The 26212-nt window shown below is 36.7% G+C and overlaps 1 protein-coding gene across 8 annotated transcripts in view; it reads right to left on the bottom strand.

Moving 5' to 3' along the window:
• Positions 1–6585: 6585 nt before the first annotated feature.
• The window catches only part of vav2 (vav 2 guanine nucleotide exchange factor), a 177126-nt gene continuing 157499 nt past the window's right edge, over positions 6586–26212 (bottom strand). For 2 of the 8 annotated variants that reach the window (XM_077585972.1, XM_077585974.1), the window contains 19 exons: positions 24589–24657; positions 24433–24519; positions 23808–23896; positions 22670–22802; positions 22359–22373; positions 20955–21064; positions 20741–20842; positions 18768–18856; positions 18680–18693; positions 18569–18587; positions 18247–18374; positions 16978–17049; positions 16840–16901; positions 16528–16644; positions 14538–14625; positions 14326–14449; positions 12659–12745; positions 12137–12291; positions 6586–10495 (listed from right to left, as the gene is read on the bottom strand). In XM_077585972.1, coding sequence (XP_077442098.1) covers positions 10448–10495; positions 12137–12291; positions 12659–12745; positions 14326–14449; positions 14538–14625; positions 16528–16644; positions 16840–16901; positions 16978–17049; positions 18247–18374; positions 18569–18587; positions 18680–18693; positions 18768–18856; positions 20741–20842; positions 20955–21064; positions 22359–22373; positions 22670–22802; positions 23808–23896; positions 24433–24519; positions 24589–24657 — 1608 coding nt within the window. In that variant the 3' untranslated portion in view covers positions 6586–10447. The remainder of the gene's footprint in view (positions 10496–12136; positions 12292–12658; positions 12746–14325; positions 14450–14537; positions 14626–16527; positions 16645–16839; positions 16902–16977; positions 17050–18246; positions 18375–18568; positions 18588–18679; positions 18694–18767; positions 18857–20740; positions 20843–20954; positions 21065–22358; positions 22374–22669; positions 22803–23807; positions 23897–24432; positions 24520–24588; positions 24658–26212) is intronic. The other 6 variants (XM_077585976.1, XM_077585977.1, XM_077585973.1 and 3 more) reach the window with 5 other exon arrangements.

The following is a 26212-nucleotide window of genomic DNA, read 5'->3' as shown; positions in this document are numbered from 1 at the left end:
TATTTTAAATGTTTACTAATGACGCAAACATACATCTTTTTTTTTTTAGAGGGTGGGGGCATTATTCCGACAAAAAAACTTACAAGAAATACACATAGCGTTCTACTCGGATATTTGTGCCAATACTTTTCGGTCGGGTTTTTAAATAAGGAGATAGTAATTAATTCCTTTAGCAGAAATTAACCATATGATGTTAAGCATTCACTTTTTGAAGCGTTGGGTACGGTTTTGCAAAGATCCGCACACTAAAGATTAAGCAAGTTCATTTGTTCAAATGTAGATTTACTTGCACATTTATGTTTCCAGAATTATTCTTTTCACATTCATACAGTTTGGTAATTTTTTTGTACAAGTAGCAAAGTTGATGTGTCGAATCTGCTGCTCTCCGTCATTCACTTGCATTTACCTATAGTATGCTAGCTTCTGATTGGTTAGCTAGCTGATAGGGGATCAGGAAGTGTTGTCGCTTTAGCTGCCGTGTATGACGAGTACAAGTTGAAAGAATGAATAAATCCGTCTCCATCCTGCCTTTTCATTTTATAAAGTAAACAGTGTCCCATTAAACACCAACGAATCCTCACATTAGACTATAGCTACGCTACGTGTATTTGTCGTAAGTTTTTGCGTTTTTTCCCCGTAAATTTGCGACTTTATAAAGTGTCAAATTTGTGAGTTTTTTCTCGGAATATTACACTGGTGGTCATGGGTGAGAAGTTGTATGAATACATGACCTGCTCAGTGCTCACATTGACCACCATTGTGTTGTTTGAGTTCATACAGTAGGCTAAATGAGATGCGTAGCTTTATACTTGTCACTCATCCGCTAACACTTAAGCCCGTGGCACACTACGTGACGCTGCCGAACTCGACACACAAACACAAAAAATATCACAGTTGGCGACTCGCACACTGAGCGATTTGATCTATAGGACGCCCTGTGACATTAAACGGTGAGCCTGTATAGGCTTTTGAGGCTGCACATACAGCATATTGCACTTTATCACTTTTATTAAACCATAAAAAGATAGACTAACAGTCAAGGAAGAAGCAGATTGCTACAGAGAGAGGACATGGGCAAGGATAAGAGGGAAGAGTGGAGATATATTTAGAGGCTCGGCTAACTCCTATTCACTTGAATATATCTGTGTATACTGTATATCGCTCGTGTACATTTTGGCGAGGGAGACTGGAAGCTTTGCTATTTCATCCACAAGTACATATGAAATTAATTAAATAATTAATTAATTATAAATATAGTTAACTCATTCACTCCCAGCCATTTACACTGAAGCAACCCCCTTCGCTTCCGGCCGTTTTACTGGATTTTGACAGATTTTGCAAGGCCCACAGAATATTGCGTTCTGTTGATAAAAAAAACATGGAACCTACCCCAAAAAAATTTTGAGTCTCGTCTTTCATTAAGAAAAGAAAGTATATTTGTATATATATATATATATATATATATATATATATATATATATATATATATATATATTTGTATATTGTTTCCGTTTAGCAGCAATTAGCATTAGAATATAGCTAAGTTTCATCATGATTCACAAATCTGTTGAAAACACTGGGCAAAAGAGTTTGGTGCAAAATGGCCCTGGTTGATCTCTTCTACTCTGCTGCCACCTGCTGGCCGTCTTTTGTAATAAATACCATTGCTTTAAGCGACCTGTTCAGGTCAGAGGCTGCATCAAAGCCTTCTGTATGCTTTGATTAAAAATAAAACATTTATAAACGTATAAATACGTTTTTGGTACCATGGCAATATTTAAAATAGAACGTTTTTATACTTTTGGGGAGCAAATGAGTAAAGTATTGTTGTAAAACACAATATATGCTCACTTGTATTTGTATGGATTCATGGCAGCCCGAAAAAAAAAAAGAAAAAGTATTTTCTCCCCCGCAGCTAAGCCGTCAGTGCTGGGTGGAAGGACAGGAGCTGGTAAGAAAGTCTGTCGCTGCACTGCCAGTCTGCTAAAGGGTCTGCTCCCCTAAAACACACATGGAGCAGAGAGACCGGAGAACCCCTCCCCGGTGGAGCGACACAGAGTAAGTGTGACCCCTGCTGAAGTCACAATGTTACTACACGTCACAGAAGTCAAGGGAAGGTCTCTCTTTTTGTTCAGATGCGGGAAAGTGGATAGCGCCCCTAAATGAAAGAATCTGGATTAAGACGGCTTTTTATCCTTCACTAAACACAAACAACCCGTTTGGGATTCAACTGGAATGTGAATCTGTCCCATCATTTATCCTTTTAACTATGACTTCTATCACTATTGTAACTGACATTTTGAAAAGTAACTTCATGAATAACATTTTGAACTTTTCAGTGTGAGAAGAATGGGCATCTCCTAGTAAAACAAAATACTCAATGTCAAGAGTTCCCATACCAAACGGTAGCAAACCTAATTGAGCTGAATTGACCAATAAAACCCATTAGCAACGTGGCTAATGTGGTGTTGTTTTTTTCAGATGCTGTGACCTCTCGCTGACCTTTGCAATCTACCTTTGTAAGGTCAATAAAGCCGTTGGAGCTGAGTGTTGCTGGGTCAGCCTGAAAGCGAGCAGACGCAAGTAAATAGTAAGCCATGTTCTGAATTATGATATCTAATGATGAAGGTCACTGGATATGAAATCAAAACAAGTATCAACACATAATTTTCAATTGTTACCTTTTTTTTTTTTTGAGGTCAATGTCATTTGATTCCTCACTCAGACGTCGTTATAAATGACATGCAAATATCATTTGTCATTAAAAAAACATAATATACTTTTTTTTTTTTTATAATGCTTGCATTTCTTAGCTTGGTCAAACAACATTGCTAGGTTTTATTTAGGAATGGGCATTGTACATCTTATTTCAAAGTATCGGTACTCACGACGTTGGCCGTTTTCTTGTGGCCATTTTACGATCAAGAACTAGAAATAAGAAATTACAGGAATATAAAATGGTTATTAATTTTATGCAATTTTAAGGGATCTCTCTCTCTCTCTCTCTATATATATATATATATATATATATATATATATAAATATATATACATATATATATATTTATTTATTTATTATTATCTGTCATTGGTTTTCTTTTTTTAAATTTTATGTATCAAAAGTACTAGTGGTATTGGTACTTGGTATCGGTGACTACTCAAGAGTTGAGTTCTCGTACTGGTTTTTGTTTGGGAAAAAAGTGATATTGAAAATCCCTAGTTTGCTTGTTTGAGCAAAAACCTGTCAAATGACAAAATTGAGGTATGTGAAACGCATATTTAGGTTGTTGGGATTTGGCAGAGGTTGTGCTTGATCATCAGAATTCACTTGGTGAAAAAAACAAAAGTACGACCACCTGAGAACAGGACATTCATTTTGGAACAAAGCCGCTATCATATCAAAGGGTCTTATATAATACAGAGAAATGTCAAATCATAAAAAAAAAATTAAAAAAACACACACACACAAAAATCAGTTCTCAGCTTTGAATGAATTTCAATTCAGAATGCCACTGACTGACATGGAGACTTTCCAGCTGGCACCAAATAACCATGAGAAAGGACGCTGGACAGATAATAAAGGAAAATCTGGCTGAGGTTAAAAGATATCATCAAACAACAAGGTTGGATCGCAAACAAACATAGCACCACAGAGTCCGGATCACATGAGGCGTTTCCAAGAGTTGATCCCTCTCATATAGTAAAAAAAAATTAAATGAAAAGGTCATGCACACATCATCAATGCATTTATGAATTATTATGCCATAAGATGAACGTGAAAATGATAAGTTATTTTGTCCAAGCAGTTTCTGAGAGTTGTTTTTCATTCGGCACCGCTGTGGGTTGTCTCCTCCTCATCTTCATCTTCATCCTGCTGGTCTTTTTTACTCTGCTCTATTGGAAGCTGAGCAACAGAAATCGCCATGAAAAAAAAAAATATATATATATTTTTTGTAATAAAGAAGAGTTCGGTGAATGCGCATATTAAACTGGTAGGGTTCAGTAACTCCAATAAGGTCAAGAACCAGTTTTAAATGCAATTTAGATGAAATTAGTTGAGATTTGTCAGCAAAAAAAACAACAACAACAAACACTGGAACACGGCTACCTCAAAAAGTAGAAGAGGAAACATTTGGAAGAGAATGCAGAAAGACAAGCTCCTCCTCCAGGGACAAGGTTCTGTCGCTGACCTCTCATTTTGACATGTTTGTGACAGCATTTCTCCATTTTCAAAATAAGTGTCCTCCAAGCAAAAAAAAAAAAAAGACAAAGAAACAGTCGTGGTTCACAAGAAGTTGAGAAAGGCCCACGTACTTTCAAATCAGACATTGAGATGAGCAGCGTGGGAGGACAGAGAAGACAGAAGCACCTCCAGCCACCAGCTTGACATGTGACCTTCTCCATGTTTTGTGATGTCGAGCGAAAACGTTCGTTCCTCTCATATGACAATAGATTTTAGAGGTAAACACAACACTGCTCGAATCGGAGTCATACAGCGTTAATTTGTTCCGGTATTGTATTCTCGGTCTAAAAAAAAAAAGTAAGGAGACAAATAAGACGCTCAAGGCCCCGCTGAATATTAACTATCATAAAAGAAGACAACAAAAAATGCAGATAACGAGATGCAGGATGTCACCGTAACTCACACGAACCGCGTCTGAGTTACGGTGAGGGCAAAGGCGCAATCAATTTGATCTTGACTTCGATGTTACACCTTCAGTAAGAAATAAAACTGTCTGTCTACTGTAGACTTTTTGCTCCAATGCTCCCGTACAATTGTGGATTAAAATGAACTTTTATTCCTCTGCGGTCGATACAATCAAAAAGTGAAGAAGCCTAATTAATACTAATGGCACTTTAAAACAACCGCCATTTTTTTCTTCTTAAGATGGAACGCAGGGGCAGCCGATACAATGAAAACAGCAGAGGCCCCAGAATTGAACCCTGTGGAACACCATACGTTCCGTTATACATGTGAATTCATATCGCACGTGTTCATCCGACCATTTTTTTTGTTTAGTTTTTTTGCTCGATATAGTTACTATGAAGGGATTACAATAATAAAGAAGTTTGATTGAACCCAGGTTAAGAACCAAGAACTTCAGATAAATTGATTTGTGGCCTTCATGCATAAATAATAGTCATCTTGAGTTAAATAATGAGGTTGAATAATTAATATTTAATTCCCACCTACACTAGACAAAAGACAGACTTTTTAAGCAACAGAGTTTAGTTCTTGACCCGCACAGTGATGGAAAATTAATATTATTCATCAAAATTTCTCAGCCAAGTTTTATCAAAATGAATAACAACGATTTTTTGGGGTTTGACTGTTGGCATCATACTGTGAGCTTTCATTTCTTGAACTGCCTTCATAACGTCAACGGTTCGGAACCAAGAAACAAACAAAGCATGTTCTCCATCAACGTTTGTTTTTCCTCCCCAGTTAGGACACGCCTCCTCCTGAGAACCGCCAAGTGAGCCTCTACATGACTCGGCGCAGCACTTCAGCGTCCACATGGCGCTTACACGGTAACGCGGTCAATCGTGTGGATGATGGAAACACACAAACCGCTTCAATCAGCAACCGTGCACACAAAACACTCAAATACATACCAGGCGAGTATGACTGTCAAAATTGCATTTCAAAACCTCAGCATTCACACTGTGACATCACATTTATTATACATATTGTTATTTTTGTTTGTTTTACTGAGTTACTGTTTGTTGCCAGTTAAAAATGCAACATTTATATAACAGATATTTAACAAGGGTTTTGATAAAAACCTGCTACCGATTATTTTCAACATCTGAGCCAATCAGTAGCCAAGCAGGTGCCGGTCTATAAGTAGTACTACCACTTTAAACCACAAGAGGCAGTAGTAAGTCTTCATAGAGCTAAGATGCTACTGTCCATTTTAAACTATTTTTTGCAACATTAGCCTTAAAAGAAATGGCTTACAGATATTTTGATTTCGAAAAAACAGCTCCACTTAAACTTTCTTCATGCTAATTACCATTTTCCAACTGGCCGGGACTTTGGTGCTATCTTATAGCATATTAGGGTTATAGATTTCAAAATTTCAGGTTAGGGGCCACTGTGCACCTATTGGTGGGTGGGGCAACAAAGTTATGATGGGGCCCTGGGATAGATGACCTTGTGAATTGCAAACCGAAAATAGGCAGGGGGATCACTGTACCTCTTTGTTTGCGTTGTATTACAACTTAGATCCTCAAGAGGCAGTAGTGAGCCCGTGGCGTTTCATACCAGCAGGCAGGGCAGGCGAGCCAATGGCATCCTTGGCAAGATTCTTCTATGGCGCCCCCTTCTGTCGGTTATGATACGTATAATTACAAATAATAATATGTTTTTACAACAAATAAAACAAATCAAAATGTATTGATTATGCATGTGTAATTCAATAAAATATATATTTTATTTTTTGATGTGGATAATTGCATGGATATTGAATCTCAGTGTAATGCTGAATAGCAATTTACTGCAGTTTTTAAAGGCATATAATACTAAAGTTTACAGTATTGATACTACTAATGATAATATTGATCATACTAAACACTCAGAACAAAAATTTGAAATATTTATTCCATGATAGACCTCATTTAGAAATATTCGACCATTCAACAAAAATGTACACAATGACGTACATATTTTTCCAGGATGCACTGACAGGAGTTGAAATATCAACAGCTACATGCATTGGGTTGTTCTGACTCAAGACAACTTGAGAGCCTCTTCAACTGCGCCTTTGCAATAACACGCACACAGAAATCAATTAAAACATCTGGAGCTGATCTGCTCAATGTTGGCATTTGAATTTTCACGGGGCTGGGTGCACTTTTTGCAAAGATAAAAAAAAGAAAAGAAAAAAGATCAATACTAATTAGTGAATGTACTGTATATGTGTTAAATAATGTAAGCATTTTTAGGGTATTTAATTTGGTTCCCCACTTGAATGAACATTTCCAATTACCCCAAATTAGCTCGTAAAGTCAAAACTGTCAATAAATATGATGATTTGTGATTAAGTGGAAATACAAAACCATGTGATACCCGGGGACAGCAGTAAGGAAACACATATGCCATTTACACTCCACATGGCCGTAGATCTATGCATAGAGTGCTAAACAATCAACCGGAGGTAAATTCAAACACTTGGCACTGTATCACACCCCCACAGTTTTCTGAGTGTGTGCAGATTACAGATGATTAGCGCGCGCGCACGCACTCACGCACGCTCTTCTTTTATGGCAGTTTAATTCTCATCAGTTGACACGGCACCAGCCAAAGAGGATTTCACATGTGACAACTGGGAGGAAAACACATTTGGTCACCTGATCATCTGTAAGAAAAAAAATCAAATAAATAAAAAAATAAGGCAGCATACGACAGAAATAAAAATGCCATGCAGACAAGTACAACATGGCCATCATTGGCTGTTTGTTAAAAAGAAAAAAGAAAGAACATTGGCTGTAGTGATGTTGTTTCCCTTTCACATCCTGCTGATAATAAACTGCACAAATTTCTACTGTGATTGTTTGTAGAGTGTGTTTTCCAAAATCATGTCCACTTATTAGAGTTAGAATGCCACCGCATTCTTCATGCTTTACCCGCCCGGCTAACATCATTTGTGCCTCGGCACGTAGCACGGGGCTTGAGTAGCCATAGCGTGTGTGTGTGGGAGTTGCTGTGGGTTTTCGTGGTGCTGTTCCAGTTAATTCGCTGTGGGGTTTTTTCTCTTCACATTTTATTTATTCCGACATTAGAGCCAGGTTTGATTGGGGGGCTCGTCCGGGAGCAAATTGTCCACAATTTCCCGGCGTCTAAATTTGGTAATCAGGGCTCTTCCCTTGAAGCAATTGGTGGACTGAGTCGGGGGATGAGGGCCACCAATCAATGAGGAGCACACATACAGATTGACACCCACAAGTTAAAAGCAAATAAAACGGCCACAAACTGCCGTGGACCGTAACACGCCACGCGTAACTCATTCAAACCCAAAGACGTGTAAATACGTTTTTTTAATACTTTGTCCTCCACTTCCCAAAACTACGACGGCATATTAGGGCCTCGTGTAAACATATATTTTTAATAATATATATTTAAAAGGGTGGGGGTTAATATTCCGAGAAAAAACTTGCAAATTTGCCACTTTATAAAGTGGCAGATTTGTGAGAAAAAAGCAAAAAAAACATAGTGTAGTCTAATGTGAGGATTCGTTGGTGGTTAATGGGACACTGTTTATAAAATGAAAAGGCAGGATGGAGACCGATTCTTTCTTAATTGAAACTTTACTCGTCATACACGGCAGCTAGAGCGACAGCACTTCCTGATCCCTTATCAGCTGACCAACACGAACCAATCAGAAGCTAACTTTAGGTAATTGCAAGTGAATGACGGAGAGCACCAGATTCGACATATCAATTTAGCTACTTTATTTAAAAATACCAAAATGTATGACTGTGTAAATAATATTTCTGGAAACATAAAATGTACAAGTAAATATACATTTGAACAAATTAACTTAAATGTTTGATCCTCAGGGTGTGGACCTTCACAATACAAAGAGAGGTGTCTTTGTTGCTGGCAGTAACCAACGCATCAAAGTGCGAAATCTTATCATGATATGGTTAAAGCCATAACTATCTCTTTATTTGAAAACCCGGCCAAAAAGTATCGGCACAAACATCCGAGTAGTACGCTACATGTATTTCTTGTAAATTGCTTAGATTTTTTTTTGCCTCCACCCTCTACAAAAAATATATTTATTCGTGGCCCTAATATGCCGTTGTAAAAAACATATTTACACATTTTTTATGTTTTTTCTAATGCAAGAGCATACAAAAGGCTCTGATGCAGCTTCTGACATGAAGAGGTGTCTTGAAGCAATGGTAGTTATTTAATAAAAAGGCCAGCAGGTGGCAGCAGAGTATAAGAGATCAGCCATGGCCATGTTACAACAAGCTGTTTTTCCCAGTGTTTTCACCAGGAATGTGAATAATGATGAAATTTAGCTTTACTCTAATGCTAATTGCTTCAAAACATAAACAGATACAAATATATTTTTTTCCCTGATGAAAGAAGAGACTCTAATCTTTCTTTTGGTAGGTTCCATGTTTTTATAGCAATAGAACATAATATTCTGTGGACCTTGCAAAATCAGTCAAAATCCAGTAAAAAAGCCGGAGCGAAGGGGGTTGCTTCAGTGAAAATGGCTGGGATTAAGATACAAACCAGAACAAAAAGGTCTGTACAACCAAAACATGTCTCAGATGAAACACGAAACCTAAAATGTATTTTGGGATTTGCCGGGCACAAAAGCCAACGCACCCAAGATTCATCCCGAAAATAACAAACAAAAATAATAAACAGGTGCCCGATGGAATGGTTGTAAAAACCAGGCTGAACACCTCTAATAAAATGGGATCTCTCATCTGTAATCTCTAACCTGGGAGAAAAATGTGCGGAAAAACACACACCAAATTTACTAAGGAAAGTGCACCACCAAAACCCACGACATCTTGCACGCATCCCGGACAAGCACACAAGCAATAAAAAAAAATAAAAAAAAAACATTTTGACTGTAATTCTGTGACTCCATTGTGACAAGTTATCGTTAAATTCTTCCACTTGTTGCATTCAGTGACTCAGCGGCCGAGTTTTTCCCTTCGCGTGTGCACAAATGGTCCTTTTTAGGGATGGCAAATGTTCTTTACTGGCTGATGTTGAGGTTCAAAGCAGTCTTTGAAAGGCACCGAACTGTACATTGGTGTTTGTGTGTGCGTGTGTGGGCTGCACGTGGACACATGCATGCATGAGAAGCCAAGCCAGTCAACAAAGTCTTTTTCCCTCCAGTGGAGTCAGCCCACAAGGCATCACCATGACAACTAAGGCAAAATCTGTCAATGTGAAAAAAAAGAAAAAAAAAGAGCATCTGTTTTTTTCCCCTCTCTCGCTCTCTCCTCGTTTTCTTCGCAGATTTTCTGCTGTCGAAATCCCCACAATAACCATAGTCATGATAATAATCTCTATTCAATAAATTATCTATACTGTACATTTATTTCACCTCGCAGAGGTCCGCAAGTTCTTTTTTTTTTTTTTCTTCTTCTTCCAGAGTAAAGCTATCAACAGTCACAGCCTCGGAAGATCACACAGCGAGTGACGTTTCCCCCTCTTTTCTGTACAGAACGAAAACGGGGAATCCCGTGAAAACAGGCAAAACTGAGGCATACTTGAAAACGCGGGACTTGGTGGAGAGGTGCTTGCGATCCAGCAGAAGCATCAACAGCAACAACAAAAAAGTTTCTTTCCTGGAGCGAGGGAGGCGTTTTCCTCTGAGATCAGCAGATACATTAAAGATGCTTCCTGATTTAAAAAAAAACGTTTTTTTTTTTTTTTTAAAGGGTGCCAGGTGGGCAACATCCAGCCCTTACTGGATTCCTTCTTCATCTACATAGGTTGAGGGAAACCATCCAATCTGAAAAACAAACAATCAACAAGTGACAGAAATTTGAGCACAGTAGTTTGACTTTCCATATCTGACATCCAACGATGAATGCATTCTAATTGCTGTATGAACTTATCAGCCGCCCCTTAAATATGTGGCAGGAGGATATTTGCATTATTTTCATATCACTGCATGCTCAGATGGAGCAGCCTCATTCATCTTCCTTAAGGCTTCACACAGAGCAGTACTTGAGCTGTTGCTTAGCAACAAAGTTTCCAACTTGTTGCGTGAGTGAAGTGAATATTGAACACTTAATGTGGGGGGGAAAAAAACAGCACAAAATCATGGGAATAGAAGCAGAATGAATGACTAATAAAATTATGAGTGAGTAGCGCTAATTACAGTTAATATCGGAAATTGAGTCATTGATATTCCCGACAAAGCAGGAGTCCAGGGTCTATTTCCATTTTTGTGAGAAGGAACCTTGGTGGGTTTAAATGAGAGCAATGACAAAGATGGACAAATTGAATTTTTTTTATCTGCTCCTTTAAATGTTGTGCTAGAACAGGATTGATTTTGAATGAATGGTCAAACATCATAATGATACTATATTTTTTGTCAGTGGTGTTCTTAATTTTTCAGTACAAGGTTTTCTGAAATCCTTAAATTAACTAAATGTTTCTAAATTACTAACTAAATGGTAAAATTGGCAAACATTTTTAAATGTTGCTTAATTTATTTAGTACTGAGATATTTTCCATTCAGGGCAGAACAAAATAGTACCACACGGGGCCACTAGAGAGTGCTAGGTGTCTGCCAAGTCATTTACCACAATATAAATGAATAACCACAATGTAGCTATCAGATAAGCTCTCTTTCTTCTTCTGCTTCTTTTTCCAATTTTGTTTCTTTTTTCTGCTGCTTGTTTTGTTACCTTTTTTTTCATATTCTGCTTTTTGTTTCTTCTTTTTTTAATTGTTCTTGCTTGTTTTTCTTGTTCTGCTTCTTTAGTTTATTCTTCCTTTGTTTGTTTCTTCTGTTTATTTTTCTTGTGTTTCTTCTTTTTAATCCAGTACAATACAATATGTCAAGTAAAGTTCAGTTGTATTTAACTTTTAAGTACATACATCTGTGATTATAATCAGTTTGTTATCATGTAGTTTATGTATTTATTTAGTTGCAATTTTTATTTCATTCGATTTGTAATGCAATTTTCTTACTTTTCTATATTAAAGGTAAAAACTTTGCTTTGTTGTTGGTGAACATTTGCACTTTCTGCTCTGTAATTTTTTTATTAGTCATTATGGCGGAGCGACGAGAGCTGTTTTGAGCCTGTAATTGTGTATGAATTTGAGAAGCAATTATATAATCTGTGTTTGGCAAAAATCTAACTTAGACTTAAACTCTTTTTATCAAGACTAGAAGTCTTATTGATCTTGTTTTGAGAATTATATATTATGCAAAAGCAGAATTTCTACGATTATTCATTTTGTTTGAACATTATTTGTCTTTTATTTCTGACTTAGTTTGTAAATCTTAAAATTAGTTAATTTTCATGCACAATAAGCTAAAAATTCTTTAAAATGAAATGATTTAGAAATACTGTAATTCATATATCAGTGAATTAAAAAGATAAACATGGCGACAGTAAAAGCTCTGAGGCTCACTCACCCGTCCATTGGCCTCGCCCTTCCACCATCCCTGGTCGCCACCAATCTTGCTGTATATTTTGACCACATCTCCTTCCCGCAGTGACAATTCTCTCATGTCCCGCGCCGCAAAGTTATACCTGGCCACCGCCGTACTCACAACGCGAGGCGTAAACACTGAAAATGTCACAAAGATAAAAACGAAGCTCTATTTATTCACCGCTTGAGGGGAATTGGAAAGTCGCACGCCAAGTTTCAAGTTATTAATCATGAATTTTAATGACGACCATCTCTGGCTGACAGGTGAAAGTTCATATGCCACATGGAGGTAATAATTAGTGTTGAAAATTAGTGGCAAAAAAAGTCTTCAGTGTGACTAGAAGTAGTAGTAGTAGTTTTCTTTCCTTGATTTAATGAGGGTATACCACACAGGGAAGACTGGAGATGAGTCTCATTAACAACAAAGCATAGCAGTAGTAATGCATTTCAGGTCAACGTTTGCAGGCGACAACCCCAAGCAAAGTAAAAGGGAGTTAGCGGGTACCTGACCAAAAGGGAGCCGAGCTCTGAGAGGAGAAGTTCAGGCCCTGCGGACTGAGGAAGGAGAAGTTGTAGGAGGCGCAGGTGGCCGCTAAGAGGAGAGAATGGAGAAAAAAACAACAAAAAAAAAACAAGGAAATAAAGTGGGGAAATGTGCTGAGGCACTTGCAGAGCGGAGACAAAAAAAAGCAGCAAGTCAAGTTTATTATTCGGTTTGTCTGTTAACTAAATCATTGTGGGGGAAAAAACACATGTTGAGACAGAGAAAAGTGTTTTGGATTTTAAAATAACTTATAATTCATTCCCCATATTTAAAGTTGACTATTTGTGCATCTGTGAGACAAAGAGTTATTTTGGTATTTTTTTCAAGACGATATATATATATATTTTTTGAGCAGGCCACACAGTAGGTTACAAGTTAATTTGGGAAAATAAATAGGAATGGGTGAGTTCCGTTACCAGGCATCGATATTATTTATCTTTCATTTATCGGTACATTAATTTCATGCAATTTTAAGGGAAAATGCTATTTTGGGATGTATAGGTCTTCCTTTAACTCATTCACTGCCATTGACAGTTAAAGACGTCAAAATTCATTGGAACTATTTTGATTAGTTTAACATTTTTTTCCCACTTTTGTTAACAAAAGTATGAAAACCTAGATTTTTTTAATTGTCCATTTAGAACAGATATAAAATGTGTGATTAATCGTGAGTTAACTAGTGAAATCATGCAATTATTTACGATTACAAATTGTAATTGCTTGACGCCCCTAATTTTTAATAATCTTTTCTATTTTAAAAAAATGTAATCATTCAAAATAATAATAATAATCTTTTCTATTTAACAAAATATTTTAATTATTTTTTAATTTTTTAATAATATTTTATATCATTTTTGATTTTTTTTCTTTAAAAATAATTATTATTATTATTATTTTTATTTTTTTATCCTTTTTTATTATTTTAATTATTTTTTCAGTTTTTAATCATCTTTTCTTTAAAAATATTTTGAATTATTATTTTTTAAATTTTCAACAATCTTTTCTATTTTAAAATATATATACATATATATATTTTTAAATTTTTAATATTTTCTTAAAAAAATAATTGTACTTTTTAAAAAATATATATATATTTTCTTAAAAAAGAAAAGAAAACGATTATTAAAAATTAAGGGCCTCCGGCGATTAAAATTTTTAATCATAATTAATCGGATGACTTCTCTAGTAAACTTTATATCTGTTCTAAATGTACAATAAAAAAAATCTAGGTTTTCATACTTTTGTTAACAAAAGTGGAAAAAAATGTTAAACTTATAGAAAAAAAGTTATGGGGGGGTTGGTGGTTATGCATCAAAAGTACTAATTGCATCGGTACTTGGTCTAAATACTTGAGAAAATAAGAAAAGGGTAACTCATGTTTAAGCTAATGGCACATTAATTATTATGATTGTCAAAATGGCGGCTAAAGGGATAAAACAAGTCTAATTTCCTCATTGGGCACAACAAAGCAGAGCAACTAACCTACAGATGTGTTTTACATCCCCTTTAGAATGCATGGCGAAATCCAGAAGATGACCAGTAGGATACATTATTGTCCTCAGTGAGTTACTGATTGATTGATTAACGGCGACCCAAACCAAATGATGACAGACTGTCAGAACTCTTACCCGACGAGCGGGAGCTGCTCCTCGTTAACGAGCGCTCCCTTGCCTTGTAGGGATATCGCAGCGTGGTATCGAGCAGCTTGAAACTCTCTTTGAGCGAATGGGACTGATAATATTCCACCAGCTCCTGCGAGGCAACACAGGAAATCAATGAAGAGTTTCATTCAATTCATCACCGCTTGTTATTAAGCGTATCTTTTGTGTTTGCTATTTACCAAAAGGCTCTCAAACTTCTTGGCCTCGGTGATGTGAATCCAGCTGTCTTTCTCGATGACTTTAATGTGTTTCACTTCATCGTTAAACCTGTGAGGCAGGAGGACACTTTTTTTTTCACGCCTGGTTGAGCCAACGACTTGATCACGACTGTGTTACTTTCTAGCACTGTATTTACCTCACTAGTAATTAAAAACGGCATTAAAGCGGAAACATAATTACCGGGGCTACACAATTGTTTTTTGTTTTTCTTTTTTTGTCGTCGGGGTTGCCTCACTCATCGGTTCATCAAAGGGGTAGCTGTAATTCGTCATCACATAAAATACTTAACATGGTGGCTCGTCCAGTGCATATAAAGCAACTGAGACGACTCCGGGACAATGGCCTAAATAAATAAATGAATGAATAAGAAAATAAACAAATAGATAAATAAAAACGGGTTGTGGAATGCTCATGTACAGACATCCCGCGAAAATGTCTGATAAAAAGTCTGCCACTGCAAAAAAACAAACAAACATCTCCTTAATATTAGATAAACTTGTTTTTAGTGCAAATTTACTAGAAACAAGTGAAATTATCTGCCAGTGCAGTAAGATCATTTTGCTAACTTTGATAGAAAAAAGAAACATGTGTAGATCTTTATTAATCTTAAAATAAGCTTTTTGCACTTATTCTTAGCAACAAATTAAAGAAATTAAATCTTAAAATAAGCCCGGAACACTCATATTAAAGAGTAAATGTTTTTTATTGTTGCTTAGGCAAACATTCTTAAAAAAAAATTTATATACAGTAATCATGGAAAATTTAGAAAAAAAGTACTGAAACAGAGCATGAAGTGCCGACCTTTATTTGTAATTGAAGTTGAGTGTCAAGCAGGGAGATAACGGGTTCTATTTTTAATTGCATTGGGTTTGATTGAACCCACAACCTCCCAAGTCTGAGGGTAGACACTCCAGACACTCCGGACACCATTAGACCACTTAGCTATGCAATAAATCAAAATTCAATTGCAATTTCAATTGCTACAAAATTGCAAAATCAGCAAAATCGTAAAAAAAAGATTAATACTAATTTTGAGTTGTTTAAATTTAGACATTTGATCCTTTTTTTACATTTTAAAATAACTAATTTAATTAATTTTGTTTCATCCAAAAGGAACTTGCATAGTTATAGTTTTTTCAAATAAATTAATTTGTCTTAATAATAAGGTTTAAACGTTAAATACGATTAAACATTTTCTTGTTTTGTACCAAAAACTAAATGATCATCCTAATCGTGATTTCAATTATTACCAAAATAATCTTGTTTAATATTTTCTTCATAATCGAGCATCCCTATCTGGTACTATATTTACTGGAAAGAGAAGAAAAAAATGAGCTTAGTAAATATAACAAAACTACCAACTTATGATTTTTACAATAAAGTGCTATATTGCACATTGATTGCTTATATTTTTTTCCATTTATTTTAGTACTAGATTATGCAAAATCTTAAAATAAGAAAATTAAATTTATGAAATCCCAGTTCAGGGCCTTTGATGTTGGTAAATTGTCATCTTAAAATGTAAAAAAATGCTTGTTTGAAGCCTCAGAGTACTTAAAACTGCTTGATCAAATAAGTTATTTAAGTAATAAGTATCTTAACATAAGCGGAATAATCTTGTCTGACAATCTTATTTTAAGTACAAAAAATAATTTGGCAGAGCAAAATAAACAAATTTAGGTTAAATTTAAGAAATTATATCTTACTTGAGATTTCAGTTTTTGCAGTGAACAGAGACTCTTATTGTGCATGAAAATTAACAAATTTTAGGATTTACAAACTAAGTAAGAAATAAAAGACAAATAATCTTAAAACAATATTAATAATCTGCTCTTGCATAGTATATAATTCTCAAAACAAAATCAATAAGAATTTTATGGCTTGATATAAGAGTCTAGTTTCGATAGCCGATCTTTGCTAATTTTCCGGCCTGTAAAAAGTCAAACTCACTTGATGCTGATGGCAAACCTCTCTGCTTCCGCCGTCCTCTCTCTGATGAGGTAGGTCCCGCTGCTGTGGGATTTTAAGAGGTTGTCAGCCTGCTGGCGCTCCATATTTCCTGCAAACCTACAAAGAAGAGCCCAGAACAAACGCCAGGCGATTTCATGTAACGACCCGGGAATGAATTCATCTTTCTGTCAAATTGTTCATCATGTTTTGATCGAAACACAAATGATCACTTGTTAACATTAATGGAGCTGAGAGAATAAACGGAGTTAAGATGCAACGGGAACACGGCGCATATAAAGTTTAGGGCCCTACCAAGGATAGCCGTAGTAATCTGCATCCCTTGACGACTGCCTGCTGGATAATGACTGGAAGGGCTGCGAAAAAGAGGACACATTGAAGTCGTCCGCAATGCTAACAGTTTTCACCTGGAGCTGAACGTGGCTGACTTACCTTTGGATCTAGGTATGGTTTAACACAGGAACTGGGGAAGAAGCCATTCTTTTGTGTTTGTATCAACCTTCCCTGGAAGACGAGACGATGAAACATAACACTCGCGCAAATATTGAAATAGCAATAATTCAACTTTAAAGGTTGAACAATGACAGTAAAAATGAACATACGCCATTGACCAGATAAATAGAGAAGACGGTCGATTGTTGTCACATGTACTAAATAGTAGTGCTGTGTAGTGATGGCAAAATGAAGCTTCATGAAGCACTCGGGATACTTTTTGACTCCTCTAGATGGTGCTCTTGGTTTAAAGATAAAGGCAAGTGCAATACGAATTGATTACATTTGCATTGCATCTTTGAATCATGAGCGCCATCTTGAGGAGTCAAAAAGTATCGCAAGTGCTTCATGAAGCTTCATTTTCCCATCACTAGTGCTGTGATAATGAAGCTTCATGAACCACTTGCAACCTCTAGATGGTGGTCTTGTCTTAAATATAAAGGCTAGTACAATGGAAATTGATGACATTTCCACTGCATCTTTAAACCAAGATCACCATCTAGAGGAGTAAAAAAATATCACAAGTGGTTCATGAAGCTTCATTTCCACATCACTACTAAATAGCCCATACTTGACAGAATTCCTGCAGTTGTTCCAATGTTGCTGACAGCCACTTGTAAGCCATGACCATTTTTTTTTCTTGTCTTTCCATAAATTTGGGAAGGATCTAAATATGTTGTTCTATATTTTCTCCACTTGGCGATGACTGTCGTCTCCTCCTCCTTTAAACTGTGACATTTTCTGTGGGCCATGGCTTGTGCTATAGAACATCCAAACTTTATTTATTTTTATTAATTTTTTCTGGAGAGCTCAGTATTGTTCATTCGGTAATTTTACCGATTTGACATGTCATCATCATTGCTCTCCTTTTTTTTTTAAATATTTTTTTGGGGGTATTTTTTATTTTTTATTTATTTTTTGTATGTGGGTGAATATGTGTATGTGCGTGTGTGCGTGCATGCGTGCGAGTGTGTGTGTATTCATATTCAAACTTTATTTAAATGGTGGCAGGTGAGAGTATTCTCCTTCCCTTCTCTAAAAGATATTTTCTTTCATTTGAGATGTACAGGTTATAGATCACATTAATGGTGGAAAATGTCCCAAATTTTTAATATCACCAAAAAAAAAATCTGGAATTTAAATAGGAGTAAGATGAGTTTTTCTATTCATGCTGTGCCTCAGTGACAAATAGGCAAGTGTCTGCTTTACCTCCCACCACGCGGTGTCAGGATCCCCCTTCAGCAGCTCGATGTAGTCTCCCGTTTGAAAGGACAGAGCCGTCTTTCCCGGCGGTGCTGGTGTACCGTGGTAGTTTCTCACGGCTACCATTTTGGGACCTGAAAATACACCGGGAATGCATTTTTTGATGTCATTATATTGAGGACTTCCATGTTAAACCAGAAGAGCTTGATCATGTTAAGGAGGAAATAGCTCTTCCCACAAGATGGCAGTAAAGAGCTACGCTTCTAACAGTAGTCTGTTTTCATTGTATCAGCAGCCTGCACGTGCATGTGCAATTACGTGCACTTACCAGAGGACATTCCAGGCTCCTGCAAATGAAAAATATAATAGATGGTCACTAGGATAATTACACATGAGTCTTTCCAATACACAGAAATGTACAGCATTTCCATCTACTCACCAAGTCAAGAGGATCTGAAATGAAGCAGAAGAGCATTTTTAGATTTAATATTTTAATCAACTAAATACTTGTAAAAACAGTGACATACTGATTTTGCAGATGGTGATCACTTCCAGACACTCTTTATGTGCTCCCGTTCCACACCGAGAGCAGAAGTAACCCTGATAGAAGATGCCCCTAATGGATACACACGCATACAAGTAAACAACAATTGTCCTGCGGGGATAAATAAAGTTTTATGAATGTGAATGGACATGGATGCTTGTTTACAAAACAACTGCCGTGAGTCGTTCTCTTTTCCGTTTGATGATACATTAAATACTAAAAAAAAAAAAAATTTGAATTATTTTTTAAACATGCTGTTTTTCAACAATTGCATTCGTCACACACTGTCATTTTGAGTGCTAAGTGTCATAAATCACAATCGGACCCGGTGAGGCCACGGGAGTAATTAGCATGTAGCAGGAAGCGAGAATATTGGCCCAAGCCTTTTCCCACTGGCTGGAAATTTAGGTCAGGCCAGCCATGAAATTTGTGGGTCAATACACAAAGTGGAGTTTAGCCAAGCCAACTCTGCTCTGCTCCGTCTGGTGTGACAGAGGCAGACGCGGTGATTCCATAACACGGGTTATCCCCCACTCTGATGGCTCTGCACTGTTACATGAAGGAGGGCGGTGTTTGGAAGGATAATGTCTAAAAATATCATCTGTCAGCCTCAGTGAAACGTCAAAGATTGAAGTTTATTTCACATCGGGGGTGGGCGGGTGGGGTGGGAAGTGGGGGGGGGGTAAGTCAAATATGTTTCTCATTAGGATGAGAAATATGTTAAGCAGTCACTAATTTAGCGGACGACAAGACTTCAGACGTTTTGAATGTTTCCCAGACACAACATAATGGTGACGACTTGTCACTTTAGGGGCTCCGTATTAATATTTTTTTTCATTCACATTAGTGTTAATTTTGTTAACGGAAACTAAACAAAAATATTTTCGTCAAAAGACATTTTTCATCGGATAAAAACTAGACTAAACTAGACTAAAACCCTCATTAACTCTTTCACTCACAGCCATTTTCACTCCTGGCTGTTTCACTGAATTTGGACAGATTTTGCAAGGCCACAGAATATTTATAGTTGCTATAAAAACATGGAACCTACCAAAAGAAAGATTAGAGTCTCTTCTTTCACCAGGAAAAAAAGTACATTTTTATCTGTTTCTGTTTTGCATCAATTAGCAATAGAATATAGCTAAGAAGTTTCTTCATTATTCACAAATCTGTGGGGCCCTGGTTGATCTCATACTCTACTGCCACCTACTGGCTATTTTTGTAATAACTATCATTGCTTCAACCATTCTCTTCAGTTCAGAGGCTGTATCAAAGCCTTCTGTATTCTCTAGCATGAAAACAAACAAACATTTAAAAACATATAAATACGTCTTTGGGACTCGTAGCATGGAGCCATAATAGCCACTGTAATTGTGTGTGAAGTTGTTTTTCATCAAAAAGATGAGAGAAAATGTTGTGAAGTAGTTTTAGATCCAAAATGACCCACATTATCTGCTGACAAAAAAATATGGGGGTAAAATGATTGTCTTGACTAAAACGAGACAAAAAAATTGACCGTTTTTGTTGTTATATCTAGACGAATAAAATGTTTTGTTGGACTAAAATGCTAGATTTATAGTCGATTAAAAGTTGACTAAATAAAAACGGGATGAGGTTACCTAACTACAGTAATTTCTGGACTATAAGGCGCACCTAACTATAAGCTAACTAGCTAGCTATATTCGGGGAGTACTCGAGTTTGGTACACATATAAGCTGCACCCGACTGTAAGCCGCAGGTGTTTTATGTTACCGCACCAGGTTCCCGCTACTTTCTTTTCCGTAATGAGGGCGCAAATTGTCTCGCTCTTGTTCTGTTTCTCCTACTGTATTTGGGCTCACTTGGTTTGTTGGCGTGGCGCTCTTGCGCTTCCTTTATAGTGCGCCCCCTTGTGATCTGATGGATAAGCTGCACCTTTGTATTAGCCGCAGGGTCGAATGCGTTTGTTCTTGTTACCTCAGTAGCATCTTGCAGGCTCGACAGTTGGTGTTCTTATCAAATGTGTGCATTTGGAAGTTATGCTGGTTAGCCGTGGCTCTCTCTGGTTTGATGTTGGACCTGCAAGAACAATAACAGCAACAAATAATAAACCGTGACCCGGTTGACTGAAGTAATTACCGTAAGTACAAGATGATGTGCTGCACAAACAATAATTTGTGATAAAACTCACATGGCCATTTCAAACTGTTCCATCCACTTCCTCTTTGTGTCTTCAGTTTTACAAAAGAACTGGAAGCCCTGCTTTCCTTGCAGGTGGATCAGGTAGAAGCCGTACGACCACTGGAGACAAAACATGAGCGAGCAGCAGATGGCAATATTGTAAATTGATGCAAAGGCGATATTAAGTCGCTGGCATCTGCTGAAACCTCATAAATCGCAATTTGGCAAATTTAAAGGGAAAGTCAACTCATATATTTTTTTTACAATAATATGTTCTATGCAGCCCCACTAGCCTAAATATGGTATTCTGGTTAATATTTTGTTAGTGGAATACGGAGTTAAACAGCAAAATCCATCCGTTTTCATCCATCTCGGGGGGCGGCCATTTTGCCACGTGCTGTCGACTGAAGATAACATCAATGTTGCTCAAAAAATATTAAAGTGGAAGTCAGTCTTAAACATTTATTAACAATAATATGTTATTTGTGACCTCACTAGTCTAAACATGACATTCTGATGAATATTACATTTTTGGAATAAGAGTTATGCAGCAAAACCCAGCCGTTTTTATCCATCTCAGGGGGCGGCCATTTTGCCACGTGCTGTCGACTGAAGATAACATCAATGTTGCTCAGGTCCCAGGTAACAACCAATCACAGAGCAGCTTCAAAAAAAAAAACAGGTGAGCACTGATTGGTTGTTGCCTGAGACCTGAGCAACATTGACGTCGACAGCAAGTGGCAAAATGGCCGCCCTCTGAGATAGATAAAAACGGCTGGGTTTTGCTGCATAACTCTTATTCCAAAAATGTAATATTCATCAGAATGTCATGTTTAGACTAGTGAGGTCACAAATAACATATTATTGTTAATAAATGTTTAAGACTGACTTCCACTTTAATATTTTTTTGCAAAAATCTATACTGTTGGTCAGTCCACACGGGTGGGTGCTATTTTTGGACAAATTATTGATAGGGATGGCCGAGTACCGATACCACTTATCGGCCGAAACCTGGCCTAATTTCAAGGTATCGTTACTCTACATGCCGAATTAATGACCAATGTAAAGTGTTGAGAATGGCGTGCTCAATATGATGATGTAATGTTAGTGGTTAAACAAACATGCCGTTTTTGGGGTCTCTTGAAAAGTGACTATTTTGGAGGTACAAGGTTTCGGCCCAACGCCAGCGAAATAAGACAAGAATATCCACTCATCAACTATTACATTTGAGTTGTTGCAGTCCATGTATTTCGTAACTAAATGATGTGTGTGCATGCTTTGGCAATGCTCGTGTACAAACGCTTGAAAGCCATTACGGGTAAGGTGCGTGCATTTGCCACACGGCGGCCCAAAAACACCAGAACTAGGCCATCATGAGAAGATGAGTTGAATGAAAAGAGTCACTTGAGCTTACCATTTTTCCACTTGACTGGTAAGCATGCAAAAAGAAAGACACCATAAAGGAGACCCAGTTACACATGCAACATGGACAGACCACATGCAGATTGAAAACAAAAAAGCCGTGTTAGACTAGCTCTGCTGTACATTTTTATGAATAATGACTATTGTTGAATTTACATGATTTCTCAAGCATGGATGAGCACAACTAGCACGTCAAAGCCTTTTTTTTCTAATTTCTACATCAGCCTTTGGGCAAATGCGGTCATGATTACGGCTGGATTTGATATCATCGGGTTCGTTAAAACTGTGAATTTGACCTCTTACCTTTTTCACGTCCCTGTTGTTCATGGGGTCATCGGACATTTTATACGACTGGAGTTCAATAATCTCTTTGAGCTCATAGCTATAACCTTTCCTCTTGCAAACAATGACAACCTTATCAAACAGGAATATATACCTGAAAAAGAAACAGAGCGAGGAGTGAATGTTCCTTCATGCATTACAGTCATTTATTTTTAGATTAACTGTCATGTGACAAGACATAAGAGTTATTGTGTGGTTTTTTTAATACACAAATGGAAAAAAGATAACAGAAATTTGTTATTAATTTCATAAAATTTTAAGGAAAAATGCTATATTAGGATATTATAATTATTATTTTGGGGGAAATGTTATGTATCAAAAGAAGGGCTGGTTAAAAATTTGCATCGCAATTAATCGCATGACTTCAGTAGTTAACTCATGATTAATCGCATATTTTTATATCTGTTCTACATTACAATGAAATGTACAATGTTTTTTTTCATGCTCTTGTAAACATAAAAGTGGAAAAAAATTTAAACTGCTGCAAATATGGCTGCATCTTTTAGTCACTGATACAGTAATTTCACAATATTTCATAAAATTGAGTTCAAATTAAAAAAGAGGTACTGTAAAAAATGAGTGTGATATTGTTTTGTGTTGAGGTCATTTTCTGCCACTAGATGGCATAATCGTAAGACAGTGGTGACAGCTCAGTGCATTTTTCTTTTCATATTAAGAGCTATCTAATCTTTAACATGAAGTAACTTGTGAAATTCTGCACATTTTTAAAATTGTAAAATACAACTTGACCCCAGTCTCCAACAATCTATGCATTATTATTACATTTATTACTGCAAAAAAAATATATTAATTTTTTTTCCATTTTGTTTTGTTTTTTCCCTTTTTTTTCATTTTAGCTGGGAATCATTTTTTGGGGGAGAGATTAATAAATTTTGACGCGGATATGTCTTCTGCGTTGTGACTGAAATTCCCCCAGTACAGGTTTTCCAAGTAAGGGGCGGTCATTAATCGCACGTTAAATTTTTTAAGTAAAACACTAATTTTGACACCGCTAATCAAACGTACGAGTCGTATCAGTATTTGGTATCGGTGACTGCTGAAGAAAAAGTAGTATCGACCATCCCTAGTTGAGACTCACCGGTCCTGTTTAGTACGGTTGACGATGGAGCAGACCTTCAGCTCGCCGTCTATCTTTGGCCTCCCATACTCCTCCAGCTTCACCTGCTGCTTAGGTCACACATACAGTCAGGGTCAATTCACTGATTGTTATAACTAATGAGAGCTTATAAAAAATTCACAAGCACATGAGGCTCACAGAGAATCCAAATAGATATAGAATAAATGATGCAGCCCCTGCTGGGATATAATACATTTCCACATCCTTGTGTAGAGAAGTCATGTAAATCCATTTTTAAAAGCCTATTGTGGTGGTGTGAGTTACAACACCAATTTATTTTTGGGGTGAACTGTGCATTGCCGCGGCAACAGCTCTTAATCGAAAATCACCAACTTTGTATTTCAACAATTGAAACAGAAATTCGGAAACATGATATTTTTTTTTCATTCACTATAGACTCGAATGACAGTTTAGAACATTAAATGTGACTTAAAACATTGCCTTTTCACTTGAACTGTTGAAGGATTCGTGATGGCGACAAGTGTCATTTTTTATGTAATCAAATGTTTTGAAAAGTAGACCAGCGTCCCACATGAGTTTGTGTTTCAACCTTTAAAAAGGCCGATGACCAAGTGAAAATACTTACAAGATTTTCTATAGAACTTTGGAATTCACTTATTTTCTTCAGTGTCTCGTTGTCCCGCTTGACTTCATTGATGTACATGGCCAAGTCCTAAGAGCGCAAAAAAAAAAGAAGTTTATTTCTGATTTGAAGTCAGTTAAAAATATTTGCAACACAGACCTGCATAGCCTCCAGCGCCTCCTTTAGTTGTTGTCTCTCTGGTCGGTCCGCCGAGCGACTCAGCAGTTCCTGTAAGGAAAGACTTGTGTTATGTTGTTGTACAGTGTAACAGAATCTTTGACATTGAGGGTGAAATTGAGATAACGGCCAATCATGGTAAGAGATGCTTGCTGATAGTGATGTATATTAGCTCTTTACTCTGATCATAGAACCAACACTGATATGGCCAAGAATACATTGAACATACATAAAACTGAAGAAATCATCGGAGTGAATTGTAACGAGATTCCAGTTCTGAAATTGCAGTAACAAGAAACGCGCAACTGTGGTCTCCCACAAACAAACATTCCACATCTTTATGATCAGCAATTGCTTTTCTTCTGTTCCTCTGAGGGGGAAGTAATTAAATGCTGCAATGATGTATGAAATGCCGTTGAGCTGCAATGAGATTTAGACCAATAAATCATTGCAAGTGGAAAAAGGAGATGATGTGCAACGGATTATACTTCTAGACATTGAAAAAATACCGTAAATGATGTCATAATTTATAAAGTCACAACAACGGCAAATCTCAATTGCACCTATAAAATGGATCTTGTCCAAAGTTATATATATATATATATATATATATATATTAGGGGTGAAAAAATGTGTGCGTTAATTTGGAGTTAATTTAAAGTTCCTTTAACACCACTAATTTGTTGCGCAATTAATGACCAATGCTTTTATGGAAGGCTTGCAGCCATATTTCTATTATTTTTCCCCACTTTTATGTTAATAAGAGTATGAAACCTAAAAAAAAAATATTGTACATTTTATTGTACATTTAGAACAGATCTAAAAATTTGCTATTAATCGTGAGTTAACTATTGAAGTCATGTGATTAATTACGATTAAAAAAAATGATCGCCTGACACCCCTAATATATACAGGGAGTCCTCAAGTTACGGTCGAGTTCCGTTCCTACGCTGTAACCCCAATTTCGATTTAAGTCGGATTTCCCCGTTAAAGTCGATGTTTACATCAAAATACTTTGCACAATAATTTTAAAAACATATTTGCGCGACCCGGAAGACGTCGGAACCAATATTTTGTGTTTCCGCACGAACATTTATTGCTGATGGTTAGCAAAGCGGAGCTGATTCAAGCTTATAAACACGGAAATATGACACGCCTGATGACGAGCCCCTAACACTAACCTGATGGACGTCCGTTGCTGGAGGTAACAACAACAAAACTTCAAATAATTGATGTATATATTTTTTAAATAACTTTAAAATGCCGTGATTACTGTAGGAAATTAACAAAAAAGAAAGTGCTATGGACAAGGCACGGGCGCCGTAAAGTCGAAAAAAAAAAAAAAGTTTAGCCTGGCGGGTAGTGGCGAGAAAAACCTGGCGGCCCACCAGGCCTATAAAGCACTGGGGGAAACCCTGACTGTATTGGGATATAGTCTTTCTTTAAAATGATCTGTCATTGTTTTTTGGGGGGAGCGGGTGGCGAGTTTTATGTATCAAAAGTATCGGTCCTTGGTTCATACTGGAAAAAAATGGAATCAAACATCCCTAAAAAAAAAACAATTTTTTTTTTAAGTTCTTCACTTTTCAGTTTCTTGTATTTAAAT

The sequence above is a fragment of the Vanacampus margaritifer genome, chromosome 14, assembly GCF_051991255.1.
Source record: "Vanacampus margaritifer isolate UIUO_Vmar chromosome 14, RoL_Vmar_1.0, whole genome shotgun sequence".
Taxonomy (NCBI): Eukaryota; Metazoa; Chordata; class Actinopteri; order Syngnathiformes; family Syngnathidae; genus Vanacampus; species Vanacampus margaritifer.
The sequence above is the reverse complement of the archived record's forward strand: the minus strand, read 5'-3'. Positions and strand labels throughout refer to the sequence as shown.